The following is a 20183-nucleotide window of genomic DNA, read 5'->3' on the forward strand; positions in this document are numbered from 1 at the left end:
TGCCGAAGTGTCAGGGAGGTAAAAAGTCTCTGAGGCTGGTGTGGCACCAAATCCAGAGCCCTTTTAAACAGGGAGTGCTGGCCTCACGGGCTGTGTAGCTGCTGCACGCTGCAGAGCAGTGAGAGTCTCATCTTGTGCCTTCCCACCACAATTCCAGGTCAGAATGATCATGGCTTTGTTAACAGAAGAAAATCATAGGGGATCCTAGGACAGAAGTCTAAGAATGTTCCTCCAGAATGCCCAGTGGTTTTCTCTGGGAGGAATGATTACAGCTTTCAACAGTGAATGTGATATTTTTCAAAACTGCCACTGTGCTTCCAATGGAAGCAGCTCAGAATTGTCACCACAGTGTATAAAGGGCCTCACGGTGTGACCCCAGGGGATTGCTTACCTTGCCTGGTGTGCTGTGACCTTCTACAGCTCCACAGTGCCTCCCATCTGCAGTGCCGCGCACCACCCTTCTTCTACTCCACCAAGTCTTCAAGACTCTTGCTGGGGAATCTGTGTCCACGTACCCCTTTTTCTCTTTTCTTTCTGTGCTAGCTGTGCAAATCTCAATGATAGCAGCTTGTAGTTTACATGTGCAGCTTCCTTATAAGATCAGCAGCATCTGTAGGGCAAAGGATCCACTGAGTTTAAATCAGCCGAGGATCTCACTGCCTTGCACAGTACTCAGTGTAGTAGGCATGCACTTAATTTTTGTTAAACGGAGCAGCTGTCGACTGTAGTGCACCACTAGCAGATTTTAATGACATTTAATTTATGTACCTCTAGTGGCATTTCTCTAATCGCCAAGTATCCCCTGGCAGAGAGAACAGCTGGATTCTAAGTGCAGTGCATGTTGGTGTGTCTCTGATCACACAGCACTCTGCTAACTGTTCTCCTAAAAAAGTTATGTTTGCTCTTGAGTCCCGTAGGCTGTTCCCAAGAGTCTTCTCCAAACTCTGCCTTTTCACAGACCCTTTATTTCTCTGCTTTAGCTTCACCACAATGCTTGCTGCATTTCTGCCTGCTCCTGGTACTTCAGATAGCAGGGGCTCTGTGGTTCTGGTTCATACATATTCCTGTTTAGGTTGGATATATATTATTTTGTATAAAATATATTTTATGCAAATTCAAATTACATAAAATTGAAATAGTAGGATGCACTAAAGTATTAATGAAGCCTCATCCAAATTTTTGAAGTAAAAGTTGACTAGAATTACATAATTTCTGAGCTGGAGGGCTTGAGTAAACTGTTGACTGTGTTTGAGCTGCAGCCACATGGCAGCCCCACTTTGGCCAGCAAAATAGCAAGGCCTGACTTTCTCTGGCAGTGGCATGGGCCACATTGCTTTTCATTGCATAGAAACTTGTATTTGGGTTTTCGTGTCTCCTGTTATTTTCATATCTGCTCCTCTTAAGTTGAAAATATTTCTGTAACCTATTATGGTGTCACCTGGGCCCTCATTAAATGTGGTAGTACTTGTGCTGGTGCTGAAACTACCACATGCAAATGAATGCATTTGAAATGGAATTTAAATGTTTTCAGGTGAAATGTGATGAAGGTCACACAAGCCCTGTGATACACAGCACTGTTAGTTTAGGAGCACTCTGTAAACTACCAGAGATGATTTTGGAAATAAGAGCAGTAAACACATACTATGGTAATACAGATCTTTGCCTCCTGAGAATGCTCTCTGGCTAGTGGGAAAATCAATTTTGAATTTTGCTTATATTGAATTATTCAAAGTCTTTAGGAACACATCCCTTGCATAAAATGTAGCCATCTTGTTCTTGGGAGTTGCTGTAATTAAAATTATTATATGTCAGTTTAAAAATCTTGTTTTAAAGCACCTTATGATAAAAATAACCAGTTGTTATCCTTAAAACAAATAATCTCAAGCCATTTTTCTTAACATTTTAAATATTTCTAGCCTTTTAAAATATATTTTTTCATCTTATTTGAAGGGTAGAGAGCCAGAGACAGAGATTTTTCCATCCTCTAACTGCCCACATTGGCCAGGGCTGGGCCAGGCCAAAGCCAGAAAGCCAGAACTCAATCTGCTTCCCTAAGTGGATGGCAGGGACCCAAGTACTTGAGCCATCATCTGGTGCCTCCCAGGGTGGATTGGAAGCACAGGGACTGGGACTTGAGCCAGGCACTCTGATAAAGGATGTGGGCATTCCAAGCCATGTCTTCACCATTGTGCCAGATGCCCACCCCAGTTTTCTAGCTTTCGTACTGTATATCCAGGGTCATAGGACCAACATTTGGCATCCTGGAATAGAATGTTAGAATTGGAAAGCACCTTCGAGATCATTTGATAAAGGAGGCAACACAGGGAGAAGCAACAGCCCAGCAACTGGCTCATAGTCATACAACATTGCACAGAACTTAAATTTTTTTCCTTTTTTTAGTAGGTATTTGTAGTGGTATTTACTCTTGATTTTTAATATCCTTTTCTGCCACTTTATTTGCTTACATATGTGGAGCTTGTTCCCTCATGATAATAAGCTGAAGTTCAGATGTGTTGACTTGGAATAAGAGTGCAAGTATCTGTCTTTTTGTTAAAAAGCATTTGAGCTTTTATTTTTTCCTACTTTAGACTTTTGGGTACAAGATCTTATAGTTAGATTTCTATCAGCTCCTAGAAAGTAGGGTTGTACTGCTGCATACATTAAACAGTTTATGGTACAGATAGCACACCAAACTTTGACAAACTTGTTCCTCATGGAGTTGTTTTGCATCTTTTCCAGATAACGCGTACGGTAAAACTCTCCGGCAGCACCACGGCTGGGTCGTCCGAGGGGTTTTTGCGGTAAGCAATCCTTCTGCCTCCTGACGTTCTGCTGGTCAGAAGCAAGGTGCTTTGTGTTGTTTTTGTGTGTGGTATTTCTGTATGCCTTATTTTTGAGAATAAGAACAAAAAATTGCTTATTTCACGTAGGTTTATAGGCCTGTCATGTATGGAAATGTCGGCAATAGTGTCTGGTAGAACAAAGATTGTTAAAGAACTATGAATAGGAGAGTATGCTTATCTTGTCTTGTTCCAGTGAGCTTGTGCGGTTTGATGTAGGCAGAAAGCAAATACTGGGGGGAATGATGCATTCAAGCAATGCACTCAAGCCAATGGCTCCCTCTGCTGCCCGTTGTATTCAATCGCGTTCAATCCCAGGTCTTGATTTTTCTTTTCTAGTTGAATCTTATCTTTCATATTAACTATATTGGATATGCCAAGGGCTAGGGATGGAAATCTCTTCTCAGGTATTTACACTGTGAAAATGTTTACATCACATGTTTTGTCCTGTTAGCACCACCCCACCTTCCCCTATTGAACTAGGCACAACATAAACCTGCGACTCATGGTCCCCTGGGCTAGTCACTTGGCCTGCTTTGTGAAATAGCAGGAGGAAGTGGCTCTTTTGGGTCAGCAGTAGCACTGCAATTCTTCCCATCAGGGAAAGGCCAGTCTGAAGCACACAGATGTAGCCATGAAAACGCAGCATCTCATGTCACTGCACGCTAGGACATGTCATAGGATGTGTTTTTTGGAAAGCTGGGAGTTAAAATACCCTTGCAGATAGTGTCTTTTTCTAATTTAAAGAATATATCAGTTGCTGAGGCGCAGTGGGTTAAAGCCCTGGCCTGAAGCGCTGGCATCCCATATGGATGCTGGTTCTAGATCCAGCTGCTCCTCCTCCGATCCAGCTCTCTGCTGTGGCCTGGGAGAGCAGTGGAGGATGGCCCGAGTGCTTGGGCCCCTGCACCCACGTGGGAGACCTGGAGGAAGCTCCTGGCTCCTGGCTTCAGATCAGTGCAGCTCTGGCCATTGCGGCCATCTGGGAAGTGAACTAGCGGATGGAAGACCTATATCTCTTTATCTCTACCTCTCTCTGTAACTCTGTCTTTCAAACAAATAAAATAAATCTTTTTAAAAAAAAGAATATATCATTCACCTAACATAAGAACTACTTAGATCATGATTTTTTAAGAGACAGGTAAATAAAGTGAGGGAAATGTACTATTCAAGAAGTCAAATATTACTGAAAGTGAAATATATTTTGGAAGCATAGAGATGACTAGCTCTGTGTCCCTTGTTCACTGGAATAGGTGCCAGACCAACTGTAGCTACAGAATTCTCACACTTCTTTCAGTACATGTTTTATTATATATACAAATCCCCAAATGCCCACAACAGCCGGGTCTAGGCCAGGCCAAAGCCAGGAGCTAGAAACTCCATCCAGGTCTCCCACTTGGGTGGTAGGGGCCCAACAGTTCGACCATCATCTGATGCCTTCCCAGGAGCATTAGCAGGAAGCTGGATTGGAAGCAGAGGTGAGACTCTAGCACAGACACTCCAGTATGGAAGTGGGCATCCCAGACAGTGGCTTAACTTGCTGTGCCACAGTGCCCACCCTTCTTTGCTTTCTTAACTGTTCTTATATTTTATTAAGAAATTTTATAATTTTTCATATTTAAATATTGATCTATCGAGTTTTATGTCTATATAAATGTATCTGTGGATATTTACATATGTGTATATATTAAAATGTGCAGTTATTTTATATTTTGGACATGCATTTAAATTTTTTCTACATTTAGCTTACTGTACAACTTTATATTCTCATCCCCTCCATAGATTTCCTTTTAAAAAAAATACACATTTAACTTTATTTCATCATTGTCATTTAAGGCTTGATTTTATAAAACCTAACTTTTTTTAAGGGGCTGGCGCTATGACACAATGGTTTAAAGCTCCAGCCTGCAGTGCTGTCATCCCATATGGGTACTAGTTCAAGTCCCAGCTGCTCCACTTCTGATCCAGCTCCCTGCTAATGCACCAAGGAAAGCATTGGAGGATGGCCCAAGTCCTTGGGCCCCTGCAGCCACATGGGAGACCTGGAAGAAGCTCCTGGCTCTTGGCCCAGCTCCAGCCATTGTGGCCATTTGGAGAATGAACCAGCAGATAGAAGATCTCTCTCTCTCTCTCTCTCTCTCTCTCTCTCTCTCTCTCTGTCTCTACCTCTCTCTGTAACTCTGTCTTTCAAATAAATAAATCTTTTAAAAAAATTAAGTTTTGTAAACAGGAAATTAAGAGTAGAAATATCGCTTCATGGGCTTAACTTACATAAATTAAAATAATTAGAAATCTTTTTCAATACAGAAGTATACAGTGAAATAAATGACAAGAGGATCCAATAAGGCAACGTTTTCATTACTCTGGGATTATTATTAGTTACTTTCAGGATATAAACAAAGAATCTGAATAGTCAGTCTTCTTTTTCTGTATTTTATATGTATCTCCCTATCTGTATTCTGAGTCAAGCTACTTGAGCAACATGTCTGATTTACTTTGCTTGAGTATTTAGCTTCATAACAAAGGCTTTTCTATCTATAGTTACTACCTTAAAAGAATAGGCATTACAATGCTGATGGAATCTGCTGTTTCCTTTTGCATGATGTGTAATGAACATGTTAACCCTATGATAAGTCAGACAGATACTCCAAAAATGGAAGAACAGTCATGCACAGTTCATCAAGATATAATGCTGGCTTTCTCCATCTAAAACGTAACCAATGAAATAAAGCTTAACATCTACAGTTGACTTCAGGAAAAACCACATTTGAGAATTACATTATTTTCCTAATCTCTTCATCAGTCATTGATGTATTATCTATATAAATACATCTGTATCTATGGATGTTTATATACTTGTATACATTATATGTGTGCAAAAATTTTATATACTTTGTCTATGCATATAAATTTTTCTACATTTAGCTTATAGTATAACTTTATATTCTCATCCCCCCATAGATTTCATCATGACCATTTTTAAATGCAATAAGAAATTATTTGGGGGGGGGGACACTATTTTTGGTGACTTTATCTTTCCATAATAAGGAAGTATCATAATTTATTTGCCTAATTTTGTGTTGGAAATTTAAGCTGCTTCTAAGTTTGTTCTTAGAAATAAAACAGCATCTGTTTGTTTATTTTTGACTAAAGCTCCTGTTTCCTCAAAATAAGTTCCTAGAAGTAGAATCATTGTATCTGATTCCAAGAGCACACATCAGCTTACAGCATTGAGCACTCATCCCACACAAGATACTTTCAAGTACTTGACATACATTCAGTTGTTAATCTCATAACTCAGATTTTTCCCACTTAAAGACAAACCCAAGATGCAAGGAGCTGAGATAATATACCCAAAATTATAGCTCATAAATATTTTGAAGTCTTCAGATGTTATTGCCAATAATTTTTATTTTTATTTTATTTTTCAAAGATTTATGTATTTATTTGAAAGGCAGAGTTATAGAGAGAGAAGGAAAGAGAAAGATCTTCTATCCACTGGTTCACTTCCCAAATGGCTACAATAGCCGGGGCTGGGCCAGGCCAAAGTCAGGAACCAGGAGCTTCATCCAGTGCACTTGGGCCATCTTCCACTGCTTCCTAAGGCACTTTAACAGGGAGCTGGATCTGAAGTGGAGCAGCTGGGACTCAAACCAGTGCTGATGTAGGATACTAATATCACAGGTAGCAGCTTAGCCCACTATGCCACAGTGCCAGCCCCTATTTTTATTTTTTATTTGAAAGGCAGAGTGACAGAGAAACGGGGAGAGATTGTCCATCCGGGGTCATTCCCCAGATGGCTGCAAGCACCTGGGCTGTCATTCACTGCTTGCCCAGGCACAGTAGCAGGGAGCTGGATGGTTAACACAGCAGCTGGGACTTGAAACAGCACCAAGGATAATATGGGATACTGCCATCCCAAACAGCAGCTTAATCTGCTGCACCACAACACCAGTCCCAATTTTTTTTTTTTTTCCAATGTGTAAGTCAGAGTGATGGAGAGAGAAAGAGGGATTTCCAGTAGTTTTTAAGTTTCTGGCTTTTGAGAAAATAGATTATGTCAAGCATTTGATAATAGCCTTGTCAGTAGAAGAGGTGAATTTGTACCCAGATTGGCTTTTTCAGCCTTTCTGCTGTTAGACTCCAAGTCGTCCCTGTTTTGGAAGGTGCGTTGAGTATTCCAACACGTACTAATCTGCAGAGTCAAATTCATGTTAACTGATCACAGTTGCTCAGGGAATCCTTTTTTATATCCAAGGAATTCAACTGATTTATCAGCCAAATAGTGAACTTTATCATCCAGCAGTTATAATCTCCCAAACTGTTGCTTCTAGATTGGTCACTACCTGGCTACCCTTTTCCTTTCTGGCTTCCTCTTCAGTCAAACTAGTTACTTGACCCTATCATTTTTTTTTAATATTTATTTATTTATTTATTTGAAAGGCAGAGTTACAGAGAGAGAGAGAAAGAAAGGTCTTCCATCTGCTGGTTCACCCCCTAAATGGCCGCAACGGCCACAGCTGTGCCAGTTTGAAGCCAGGAGCCAGGAGCTTGTTCTGGGTCTCCCAAGCAGGTGCAGTGGCCCAAGCACTTGGGCCATCTTCTATAACAGAGAGCTGTATCAGAAGTGGAGCAGCGGGATTTGAACCAGCACTCGTATGGGATGCCAGCACTGCAGGCAGTGGCTTTACCTGCTGTGCGACAGCACTGGCCCCTATCATTGGTTCTTTCTGGATTGGCTGAGTATAGAATTTTACATTAATCATTTTCCTGCAGAATGTTGAAGGCACCACACTCTGTTGTCCTCCATTTCCCATGGCTACTGCTTGATATATCATCCCCTTCCTGGTGCTTTCACAATCTGTCTTTTTCCCCACATTCTGGAATTTCATCATCAGCCCTTTTAGTGAGGTTCCAGGAAGTTAACTACTTGGCTTTTTTTTTTTTTTTTTTTAAGATTTATTTATTTATTTGGAAGGCAGGGTTACAAAGAGAGAGAGTGTGTGACAAGGAGAGAGAGAGATCTTTCATCTGCTGGCTCACTCCTCAAATAGCTATAATGGCTGGAGAGCTGGGCCAGGCCAAAGCCAGGTGCCAGGAGCTTCTTCCCGGTCTCCCAGATGGGCGCAGGGTCCCAAGTACTTGGGCCATCCTCCACTGCTTTCCCAGGAGCATTAGCAGAGAGCTAAATCAGAAGTGGAGTAGCTGGGTCTCAAACCGGCGCCCATATGGGATGCTGGCATGGCAGGTAGAGGCTTTACCCACTATGCCACAGTGCCAGCCCCTAAGCACCTGGCTTGAATTCCTCAAGCTAATATGTAAAATATCTGAGTGTCAAGTCCACATCAGCTTCATCCAAGTTGAGTTTTAACCACTACATCATGATACCACTCTATCCTTTTTTTTTTTAAGATTTATTTATTTATTTATTTGAAAGGTGGAGTTACAGAAAGGAAGAAGCAGAGGAACAGAGAATTCTTCCATCTGCTGGTTCACTCCCCAGATGGCCATAATGGCCAGGGCAGGTCCAGACTGAAGCCAGGAGCCAGGAATTCTTCTGGGTCTCCCACATGGGTACAAGAGCCCAACCACTCGGGCCATCTTCCATTGCTCTCCCAGGTGCATTAGCAGGAAACTGGATCAGAAGTGGAACAGCCGGGACTAGAACTAGTGCCTATGTGGGATCCTGGCACTGCAGGTGGTAGCTTAACCCGCTGTGACACAGCACCAGCCCCTCACTCACTCTCTTATTGCAAAAATGGAGAGGGCTGATTATCAAGACTTTTTTTTTTTTTTTTTTTTTTTTTATTTTTGACAGGCAGAGTGGACAGTGAGAGAGAGAGACAGAGAGAGAAAGGTCTTCCTTTGCCGTTGGTTCACCCTCCAATGGCCGCCGCTGCAGCCGGCGCACCGCGCTGATCCGATGGCAGGAGCCAGGATCCAGGTGCTTTTCCTGGTCTCCCTTGGGGTGCAGGGCCCAAGCACCTGGGCCATCCTCCACTGCACTCCCTGGCCATAGCAGAGAGCTGGCCTGGAAGAGGGGCAACCGGGACAGAATCCGGCGCCCCGACCGGGACTAGAACCCGGTGTGCCGGCGCCGCAAGGTGGAGGATTAGCCTATTGAGCCACGGCGCCGGCTCAAAGACTTTTAAAGTATAGGAATATCAGGAGAGCAGCTGTAGAATGATAATTTTTAAGATTCTCCAAAAATCTTCTTCTGAGAGCTACTGATCTGTTGATCTCAGCAGTCAGATGTCAGAAAGCAGATTTAGTAAGCTTAGAAAAGAGTGTCCTCGCCCCCCGTAGGAGACCCAGAAGAAGCTCCTGGCTCCTGGCTTCGGATCGGCTCAGCTCCAGCCATTGCAGTCATTTGGGGAGTGAACCATCAGATGGAAGACTTCTTTCTCTCTCTCTGCCTCTGCCTTTCAAATAAATAAATAAATCTTAAAAAAAAAAAAAAGAAGAAGAAGAAAGAGAAAAGAGTGACTTGCAGAGGGAGGAGGGAGGAGGAGCCTCAGAAATCATCCATCAGGGAAGTAGTGTGGTTGAAAACACAGCCGTGAGCCAACGTTCAAATCCAGACCCTGACTCTCATGGGCTATGTGACATTCATCTGTAAAACAGAGGTCTAAACTGTGCAGGGTTCCTGCACAGATTAACTGGAATAAAATGCATTAGCATCAGTACATAAGCAAGCAACAAATGCAGCTCTCTTTCTTTTAGAAAATATTCAAAGAAATCTTGTAAAAAATATTGAGAGGTACAAAGGTGGCATTATCCATGTGGGAGAAAATAGGAGATATGCAAAGAAATGTATATGGAGATGAGAAACAAAATAGGAGGGGGTGCCCTGGAGGGCTGGCTGTGTGAGAGCAAAGACTGTGATGGCAACCTGCGTACAGGTCAGTTCTGAGGGTCTGAGGGCAATGGCCTGGATCTCACTGTGCACGGGAAGGGAGCTTCTCTCAAACTCCTCTCTTGCCTGTTCCTGACTTGATGGCATTAGTCATCCTTAATGTGGCCCAAATGCATACTTGCCTCTTCTAGCCTTGAAAGTTGTTTGGGGGCCGATGTTGTGGTATAGCAGATAAGCCCCATCTGCAGTGCTGGCATCCCCTGTGGGCGCCAGTTCACATCCCAGCTGCTCCACTTCTGATCCCGCTCCCTGCAGTTTGGGTCCCTGCCACTTATGTGGGAGGCCTGGAAGAAGCTCCTGGTTTCAGCCTGGCCCAATTCTGTCTGTCGCAGCCACCTGGGGAGTGAGCCAATGAATGGAAGATCTGTCTCTCTGTCTGTCTTTCCCTCGCCCTGTAACTCTGCCTTTCAAATAAATAAGTAAATATTAAAGGAAAAGGTTATTTGGTGCTTGAAACATAATTTTAGACCCCCACAAGTCAGGATATTCATAGTTCTTTGCTCATGCTGTCTTTGTGTGTGTGTGTGTGTGTGTGTGCCATATGCACATGTGCTTGTGTGTATGGTTAAGTGTGATAGAGACATACATGATGCAGTCTCATGAGTGGTTCTTTTGCAGTTAGCTCTGAGGGCTGCTCCATCCTATGAAGATTTTGTGGCCGCGTTAACCATAAAGGAAGGCGATCACCAGAAGGAAGCTTTCAGTATCGGGATGCAGAGGGACCTCAGCCTCTACCTCCCTGCCATGGAAAAGCAACTGGCCATCCTGGACACTTTATACGAGGTCCACGGGCTGGAGTCTGATGAGGTGGTATGACAGCTGCAGGACAGCACCTCCTAACTTCAGGGAATAAAGTTTGCTAACGTGTTGCGTTGCTCTACTTAATTTCCAGCAACAGCTTTAGCCCTCTCCAACCCCTTTCCTTGGGATGGTGAGGAGGAAGCAAAACCCAGTGTTTTTATATGTAACTTTTAAAAAGGCATATGTGTTTTGTGTGTTTATAAATCAAGGTGCTATATATTTCAGTTCAGTGAACCTCCTGGAAACCAAATCATAGCTGTTATAGACATGAACAGCAAGTTCCAAGAGCAGATTTGACAAATGAATTTGTTGGTGTTGTGATCATAATGTTTTGTTTTAGTTTTTGATTTTAATGGACCACTCAGCCCCAAGCTAAAAATGAGCAAATTCTGTAGCAAGGACTATAATTTGTAGCCAGTGTTATAACCCAGTTAGAACAGGACTAAACACTTCGAGGGACGTGTAAGCCCTTTTGCTGAAGCAATTGCAGTGTAGAGTCTACTGTTCCTAGACGTTCTTCTCCATGGCTCGGTCGGTGAGAAGAGCCTGTGTAATGAAGCTGTTCAGGGCACTGGCATGACCCTGTGATTGCGGCAAGTGGAGAAGACTTGGACAAGGACTGCATCCTTATTGACAGGCGGGTCTGCGGCCCTGAGGAGATGAGTGGCATGCCCTGACCCGCAGCTGGAGGACGGGGGAAGAGGTGGGACAGTCAGTTGAGGTGACACCTGTCTGGTGCCCACACTTGCAGCGTGTTCTCCTGTGCATGATCTAATCTGGACATCACAGTGAAACCGTGACACCCAAAGAGATCAGTGCCCCACTTCAGAAGCAAGGGTCAGAGGTTGAGGGATCTGCTCACCATTAGGTAGTCTCTCAGAGAGGAGCCAGGAGAGTCCAGCTGTGACCTGACCCGCCTGCATGTCAGATCACAGGGAATGCTTGTTCAGAGGGCAGATTCCAGGCCTGTCCTGACCTAAGAACAAAAATCTGAGTGTGGGGCTCGGAGAGCCGCTTTGATAAACCTTCCAAGTCATTCTTAGACATACACAGCCTTGATGAAATTCTAGTTTACAGAAGCCCCAGTTTTCTATAAGACCTAAATGAGGATTGTCCTTTTTTCAAAGAGGAAGAGGCCATGATTTAAATGAACAGTTGAGTGGAGAGTGAGAAGCAAAGTGAATTGACTCAGCAGCACTCTTCACTGAACTAGAGTTGGCACCAGTCAGCAGGCCTGATGTTGCATGCAGGGGCCACAGCCCTGGATCCACACTCTGATCAGTCATGGTGTAATGTAATTACCAAGAGAGCACAGCAAGCTAAATGCAGCTACTTGTCAGCCTGAAACACTTTGGGACAATGTGAGAGTTTAGAGATGAAACTTAAGTATTCCATGAAACAACCTTGGGTGGGGTTCCTTCTACAAAGTCGGCACCTACACTGGGATCCTGGTCTCCCAGTTGGCTGCTTAGTGGGTGTGCAGGAGAGAAGCCCACAAGTGCCTTCCCTGTTACAGCTCCTTCCTTCTAGAAACAGGAAGGGCAGCTCCAGCATAATGCAGTCCCGCTGGGTAGACAGTCGGCTCCCTTGAGAAGCACAGGTGAATCGAGCAGCCTGTGGCTCCTTGGGCAGAGGGAATCCTCTCCTGGCAGAGTGTTCATGTAGTGAGAGGCACTGGTTTTTGTCTTTGGTCTGACTTTAGACAAATGGCATTCATTTTCGTTGAATTAATGAAGCCAGTATTTTAATCACATGAGGACCTCTGAAAATATTTAGAAAAACAACATCAGATTTTTAAGGCTGGGGAGAAAAGGGTGCTCAAATGCTGTTTTGCATCTTAGCATGTACTGTCTGCAGCTGCTGTGGGGTGTGTTATTTTCGTCCCACTTTTGTGCGCAGTTGGTGTGAACCTCCTCCTCTGGCTGGTGTGGCTATGAGGGTGGGACCATGGGATAATTTAGACTGTGTGCCCTGGACATAGCTTCCCGAAACAGATAAAGAAGAGCGACCAGTCTGCTTATACTTTAACGAAGATGCTTTGTGAATAGCGCCATTCAGAGGGGATGCAACCGTGACCATGTGTAGCACCTGCTGATGCTGCCTGTCACTGCAGGTGACCTCTTGTGCTCTCTTGAGAGGATGTGGGCATTGAACGTACATCAGGCTTTCCGCTAAGGCTCCGAGGCCACGCAGGCGGAAAGCTCTGGGCCTGGCCATGTCACACTAATGCAGGTATAACCTGGGTATGTACAACTCTGTTTTCTGGAGAAGAGAGGCTTAATATGATCTGGGATCATTGTGGGAACCCAGATCAGACAGAACAGCTCAAGTAACCTAACTAAGTTATATTTTCCAGCCATCTTTGTCCCACCCTGTAGAAAGAGGGTAAAGTTTGGTGTTTTCCTCACTGGAGCATATGAAGTTTGGCCAGGATAGGCAAAACTGGGGATCCTTAAATAAAGTGACTTGAAATTGAACTTAATACTAAACCATAAATTCTACTGGACTGGGCCCTTGGCAGTCGGAGTTTCTGGACTTACGACATGCATGTCTTCCTTGGGAGGCTGTCAGTTGTGCAGATCTCTGCTATGTTCTGAGAAGGGGACAGCGAGGAGAGACTTGAAGCTGTCTCTCCAAGCTCTCCAAGGTTGCTGACTGTGAGGAGTTATGAAAACTCTGGTATGTTTGTGCTCCTCTTGCTGAGAAGTTTTTGGATTCCTTTTTTTAACACAACCTTTAGAGAGAACCTGAAGAGAAAGAAGTGTGTCTTTTAGTTATTAGTAGAAGCAGAGCAGTAGCGGGGGCTGCCCTTAGGAAGCGCCCACACACACCTACGTCCTCAGGCCTGCGTTTCTGCTTGACTCGTAGCAGGGCCTGTGTATATCTGTGGAACTACACAACAGTCCTTTCAATGGTGGCAAGCCTTTTGTCCTTTGGAAGCAAATCTAAGTCAATTATGGCTAGTCCTGGGTGAGAAATATTACACTGGAGGGCGATATTTCTTGGGAACTAAATCCATTTGTACCTCTGAGGAGGAGACAGTCGTCTCATCAGCTCTTGACCCAGCTCTGAAGGGAGTTCCAGAAGAGGTGCTCTCAGAATGTGGAGCCTGTGGGCCCCAGGGATCTGCTCATTGCTCTGTGCACTGGCTTGAGGCACCTTCTCGTTATCTGAACGCCATTGTGGACGTCAGTGGTCCCCGCAGTGTCACGTTCCATGATGAAGGACACCTGAACTCCATCGTTCAGCCTGATTTGCCCCTGAAAATTGCCAGCAGCACCCCTAGATTTATTTTAGCCACTCGGCTGCATTCCTTGAAGCAGCCGCTCCAAACGTGGATGGAGCTTCTGGCACCGACCTCACCAGATGACACGCACTTCCCACAGAAGTCAGGCATCCCTTCACAGCTTAGAGCACGTGAATGCCGCCATGCGTGGCGCTGGGAGTGTGGGTCTGTCAGTAGGTGAGCACCGCTGGGAAAGTTCGCACTCTGCTCTTTTTGGATTATTACTTCCCTATACAAGTATGTATCCAGAACGTTAATGCTTTCAACTTCGTATTTTCAGCAAAGTGTTTTTCATTTAAAAAAGTCGGTAGGGGCCATTAAACAAAGACTTCTTTATTAAATTTGATGTGAAGGAAAAGCTAAAGTAAGAAATTTCTCATGAAGCAAACAGTCTGAGTATGACATGAAAAAATCTCAGATAAGGCAATAGAACCAGAGGGCTTTGAGCAATAGAAGATGGGAGGCATTTTGCAAACTTTCTAGAAGAAAACTATTTTTATGCCTTTTCCCACTCAACTACCACGTCCTACAAGAACTTGGTTACATAATGGTGCATTTCTGAATCATTCATTAAAACCAGTTTCTTCTGATTCTAGTCATAAGTTTTGCAACTGTTCAGCTCCCACCTTCATGTTTCCTGTCTTTTTAGAGGCAAATAGTCAACTTTTTTTTAATTAAAACATTTTTAGATGTAGAATTTATAATTAAGTTGGATCTATTTTAAGCATTATTCTGTTAGGTGAGCTAATGTGTTTGTTCTTCGAGGGCCTGACCACAGTGCTCCCTGTGCTACTGTATGTTCTGTACGGCAGGTGTGTTCCCTGTGAAAGGCTTCATTCAGGCATCTCTTTGACTTCTGTGTGTCCCTTCATAATCTGCGGTCGCCGAAGCAGGGGTTTCATAGTAGTGACATCAGAAAGTATGCCCTAGCTGTCTAACGGTATTTTAACATTGGTTCTCTATCACAAGGTCATTAGGTGTCCTTTTGATGATTGCGTAAACATACTTCTCCCAGACTCACTGTGAACATTGCCAGTTCCCTTCCTGTCCCAGACAGTTGGGGGTCCTGTACACAGTGACCATGTGCATGAAGTCTTGTTGCACTGCTGCATCCGAACACCCCGGATGTGGCTAAACACTCATGATGGTGCGGCCCTGATAAAGCTGACACATGTGTTGATCTTTTTCTTCTGCTGTCTTTAGATAGTCTTTAATTAAAAGGAAGAAACGTACCACTTCTCTGCAATGCAAAAATGTTCAGGTACCTTTGGTCATCCTTATGATCATTTCTCTTTCAGAGTGCAAATGTTTTCTGGGTACGTGTGTGAGAACTAAGAATGACACCTTGTTTTAAATAGTGCATATGTTTACTAAAGAGCAGTCGGTATTTCCTCCTGCACCTCGCACATAGTAACCATCCTGAGCTGGGTGGTGTCTCTCGCAAAGCTGATCTCGTCGACACAGACTCCTGCGTGGTATGAGTCCGTGATGATAGAAGGGTGGTCTAGAAGGAGCTCTGCTTCCCGAGAGGCTCATGAGCCAGTTTCACGGCATGTTTAACATACGGTTTCCCACGTGCCATGAGACTTTCACTAGAATGTCACTAAACAGCCCAACTACCTCATGTGAAATTGGCTGTGGACAATCTGTGTTAGATGAGAAATGTGCTCAGATAAATTTATTGTGGTTAATAGATTGAACAAGGTAATGCCTATTTAAAGAAGAAACAAATTAGATGGAATGCCAAAGGCTAAACTGTAAAAAGATATCCTTGGATTAACTTTAATTCAATGTTTAATTCCATATCCAGTGTTCTTATCAGTGTTTGTGGTTTCATAGATCCATGCACTTTGAATGGCTATCCCCTGCAGTCTCGTGTCACCTGCTCGTCTCAGCACTTTGAGCATCATGACAGTAGAAAGCAAGTTAACTACAAAAGTGTCAAATGCTTTGTTGACATCTTAATGTAATGGACCTTTACTTATAACTTAGTGTTGGAGCCTTTTAGGACCAACCAACGAATAAGCATTTCATGTGTAGGTCGGTGTGTTTTTTTTTCTTTTCTGTCTAAGTTCTTACTCTATATCTTATGGGGACAGGGAGGGGAGGGTTTTACTTTTGCAAAAATGTTTGAAAATATCTGTCAGATTTTATACTCATTAGTTACAATAAACTATTTTTAAAGTATTTCATCAAGTGCTTCTCTTAAAGATTTCTGTGTGGGGCTGTGCTTCGTTGAACCTGCCAATCATGGGTAACATGTATGGAGCATCTGTGACTTGTGGGAGTCATTCAAGGACTGACAGTTCTCAATGCATTTCATCCTGCCCATAACCCTACAGCAGGGACTGTTGTCATCTTCAAGTTACAGCTGAGAAAAGTGAGGCACAGACGGGAGGCCCCTGGCTGAGGGTCCCACAGCTAATGAGGACTGGAGCGAGGATACAAACCCAGGTGGTCTAGCTCCAAAATCTTTGTTTGAAATCTAACCAAAGTTAACTTTGAAGCATCAAAAAAACCTCTGTATTGGTGTTGCCCAGTGTGTTCTCAGCATTCTAGAAAGACCAGCTCTCTTCAGAGCTAGCTGCTTTCTTCTTTTCCTGGCTCAGTTCTGTTTTCAGGGAAACTATAAATATAGAACTGAGAGTATATGAATTTGCTAAACATAATATTTGAGTGCTGTGTGCTTAATCAGTTTGAATTCCATAGCAGATACTTTTTTGCTTGAATAGCTTGATGCCAAAATTGGGTTGAAACTGTCAGATTTTCTCTCTCATGTGTGACTTGCTAGTAGATGTTAAGATACCTACAGATAAACATATGTGTGACTGGCACTGAGGTGCCACTCTGTCCCCTTCTCAGAGAACCTTCTAGCCCATGCCCACTTAAGCCATCTCTTTAAACACAGGAGTTGGGCCATGTAGACTTGGGGGAGCAGAGATTAGGAAAGAAAAGAAACTGAAGTGTGGGGTGGCCGGTGCCTGAGCAAAAAGGTCCTGTGCAGCTGGGGCTGGAGTGGCCATGTTGGAAGAAGAGGAGGAGAAAGGGTGGCATAGGTGCATGGAGGAGCACGGATAAGGAATCGTGTAGTCACCAGGGACAACAAAGACTCCCTGGGAGCTGGCTTCCCTTTCCTGCTTGCAGGTCGCAGGAGGCCTTGTTCCCTGCCGTGAATTTCTTTCCTTGGGGAACTTGACTTAAGGTTTCCTAAAGGACTTGAGGTTCTTGAAGACCTTGACAATACACTGCCCTGAACATTTTCACTTGCACTGATTTTAATGGGCTTCTAGCCATAAAAACCAGCTGTTGTGTCGTTCTGCACTGAGAATGGACAGATCTTAAACAAAAAGCAAATTGAGGAACAATGAGCAATCACCACCACTGTGTCTCTGCTCTGTAAACTGGAAGCGCCTTCTGGACCTGCAGTCAGTCGGCATGAGCTTGCATATTCTAAGTTATAGGCAGTTCTCCGCCTGAACCCAGGGCCTTCCCATGGGGGCTTTTTCCCTGTAAATCTTAAACTTCAGTGCTGCCAGAGCAGGCCTTGTAGTGACCAGGTATCTGCCAAGCCTGGTAGAACAGTGTGCCTAGGTAGCAATCTATTTCTGTCAGCCCATCCCCTGGCATGCCTGGCAGCCATGAAAAGACAAGTTTTCTGGATGATGGACAGGAAGGCTTCAGGAAGAGCATGTTTGCATATCTGCTCCTGCTTCAGTAGGCAGGGGGTGCAGCACCTCCCACGAGGGACCAGCTGAGGGGAGTGTGGCTGCATTCGCTGCTTGCTCTTGCAGAATCTGCAGGTACTGGCACATTTGCTGTTAGCTCTGTCATCATCCTATGGAAACCTGTACACTTCTGGAGGACCTGTGCTCAGTGGCAGCGATGGAGAAAGCAGAACACGAAGGAACTGGCAATTTAATTTGTTCTTAATTCACATAGGTAGAAGAGACCCTTTTAATGAGCACACACGTTGCGCTAATACACACACATCCAGCCTCTGTCATCCTCATTCTCTCCTTGGCAACAAGGTGGAGATGCCACCTTAGGACCAGCGTGGCTCCAGCTGATGGAGAATTGATGGAAGTAGTGGTCTGCCATCAGCCCTGAGAGCCTCATTCTGGGCAGTCTGCTGTGTGAACACCTCTCCTGCCTCAGAGAATGGGTTGTCCCAGCTTGGCCGAGGTTTTTGGATCACTGGGAAGATGGCAGGTTCTCCCCTGGGTTCCTGATGGGCGCGCTCTCTGCTGTCCTCCCTGCACACTTGTTGACTGGATGGCCACATGGCTTCAGATACCAGCTTCCTTTCAGACAGCCCTGAAATCACACTTCACCTTTATGTTACTCTTGTGGGCTGCAGCCTTGGCGATCCAGTCCAGAACCACCTGCCTCCTGATCATCTTACCTTCAATGTCTTACCTGCACCTGAAACCCTAAATCCAAGCTTGGCTGTCCCCCAAGCTTTCCCATTCATGTCAGTGGCACCGTTGTTATTCTAGTCCAGCAGGTGAGACATTTGGACACCCTAAACCCTCCTTACTCCCTCTCTCCATACCCACTCTGTAGCAAGGCCTGCCTCAGCTTCCACTCTCCCAGTGCTGAGACCACAGCCTCGATCTATGAATTCTCAGCTCTTTCAACTTGACTTTCCTGATCATCTATCCTGGAAATGCCTCCTCAGGACTCTGCCATGTTCAAGTCCCTTCCTGAATGTGGACTGCTGTGTGCCCTTTCCCATCCCTGGAGAGTCCTTGAGATTTTCCAGGCATGATAAATCCTGGCCATCAGTTTCACCTCTAAACACACCCTGCATTTCTTTCTTTTTCTTTTTCTTTTTTTTTTTTAATTTGACAGAATTAGTGAGAGAGACAGAAAGGTCTTCCCTCCGTTGGTTCACCCCCCAAATGGCCACCACGGCCGGAGCTACACCGATCCGAAGCCAGGAGCCAGGTGCTTCTTCCTGGTCTCCGACGCAGATGCGGGCGCTCAAGCACTTGGGCCATCCTCCACTGCCTTCCTGGGCCACAGCAGAGAGCTGGACTGCAAGAGGAGCAACTGGGACTAGAACCCAGCGCCCATATGGGATGTTGGTGCTGCAGGTGGAGGATTAACCTAGTGAGGCATGGCGCCGGTCCCATCACACCCTGCATTTCTAAGTAATAGAGCTTACAGACAAGAAGTGTGACTCCCATGTAATTGGACTAGTTCAGTATCCTGGTTCTGGAGGAGCCACATCTGTCATTAAATCCTGGACTTCAGCACCTGCCAGTATTTTGCTTATTCATGGGATTCCAAAGCTGTCTTAGAAGTTATGTGTTAGCTCCAGGGACGCTCCCTGTTACTCAGCTCTGTTGCTTCTGGTATCCAAAGTGATAAAAATGTTTTTGAAGAGAAATCAATTGCCATCTCTTCTGTTATCCCCTGCTGCTTTGGCTGATTAAGAAGTACTTTGAGGAGCAGGTATTTGGTCTGGTGGTTAAGATTCCCACATTCCATTATCAGAGTGCCGGGGTCCCGCTCCTTCCTGGTTCCGGTTAGTGCAGTTCCTGGGAAGCAGCGCTGATGGTTCAAGTCTGGGTTCCTGAATTGAGTTCTGGCTGCCAGCGTCAGTTCAGTGAGGGGGGCCATGGTGGGCATTCGGGGAGTGAACCAGCAGATGAGAGCACTTTCTCTGTGTCTCTGCATCTCGGAGTTTTAAAAAAGAAAGAAGGGCAGGTTTGTGATATAGCAGGTTAAGCTGCCGCTTGGGACGCCTACATCCCATATCGGAGTTCAAGTCCTGGCTACTTCAGGCTTCCAATCCAGCTTCCTGCTAACACTCCTGGGGGGCAGTAGATGATGGTCCAAGTACTTGGGTTCCTGCCACCCAGTGGGAGACCAGAGGAGTTAGAGGGCTCCTCCTGGCTTCCACCTGGCCTAGTCCCAGCTGTTGTAGGCACTGGGAGAGTGAACCAGCTGATGGGAGATCTCTCTCTGTCATTCTGCCTTTATAAACAAATAAATATATAAGCCTTTTGAAAAGGAAGAAATATGTTGAGTGCCTGATCACTCAGAGTATAAATAACATTTGTGTCTTTATATTCTGCCTTTGTTAGTGTCTGTATAAAATGTTTGTGTCACTGGTGCTATGTGTATCAAATTATGAAGTTAGAAGGCAAATTTAGTCTCATGCTGCTCAGCCCTGTTTGTGCATTACAATCACTGGCAAGACGTGGGACTCCAAATCCCATTCAGTTGGCAGGTACCAATGCCATCTTACTAGTTAAAGTGATCAGTTTAAGTTCATAACCAATCATAAAGATAGGATTGAGTGTCAAAGGGATCACGTAAATAAGACCAATGT

General features: G+C 44.6%; 1 protein-coding gene and 1 long non-coding RNA gene across 13 annotated transcripts in view; one reads left to right on the forward strand and one right to left on the reverse strand.

Moving 5' to 3' along the window:
- PLEKHA8 (pleckstrin homology domain containing A8) overlaps positions 1–10624 on the forward strand; it is a 57843-nt gene extending 47219 nt beyond the window's left edge. For 2 of the 4 annotated variants that reach the window (XM_002713663.6, XM_089316064.1), the window contains exons 13-14: positions 2740–2801; positions 10375–10624. In XM_002713663.6, coding sequence (XP_002713709.1) covers positions 2740–2801; positions 10375–10572 — 260 coding nt within the window. In that variant the 3' untranslated portion in view covers positions 10573–10624. The remainder of the gene's footprint in view (positions 1–2739; positions 2802–10374) is intronic. The other 2 variants (XM_089316063.1, XM_089316065.1) reach the window with 1 other exon arrangement.
- Positions 1–20183, reverse strand: part of LOC103349437 (uncharacterized) — a 93190-nt gene that overhangs the window by 46086 nt on the left and 26921 nt on the right. For all 9 annotated transcript variants that reach the window (XR_016222997.1, XR_011383127.2, XR_016222996.1 and 6 more), the window contains exon 2: positions 392–610. This is a non-coding gene — a long non-coding RNA (uncharacterized LOC103349437). The remainder of the gene's footprint in view (positions 1–391; positions 611–20183) is intronic.

This window comes from Oryctolagus cuniculus, chromosome 16 (genome assembly GCF_051225735.1).
Source record: "Oryctolagus cuniculus isolate XC-2025 breed Fujian yellow rabbit chromosome 16, ASM5122573v1, whole genome shotgun sequence".
NCBI classification, from domain to species: domain Eukaryota; kingdom Metazoa; phylum Chordata; class Mammalia; order Lagomorpha; family Leporidae; genus Oryctolagus; species Oryctolagus cuniculus.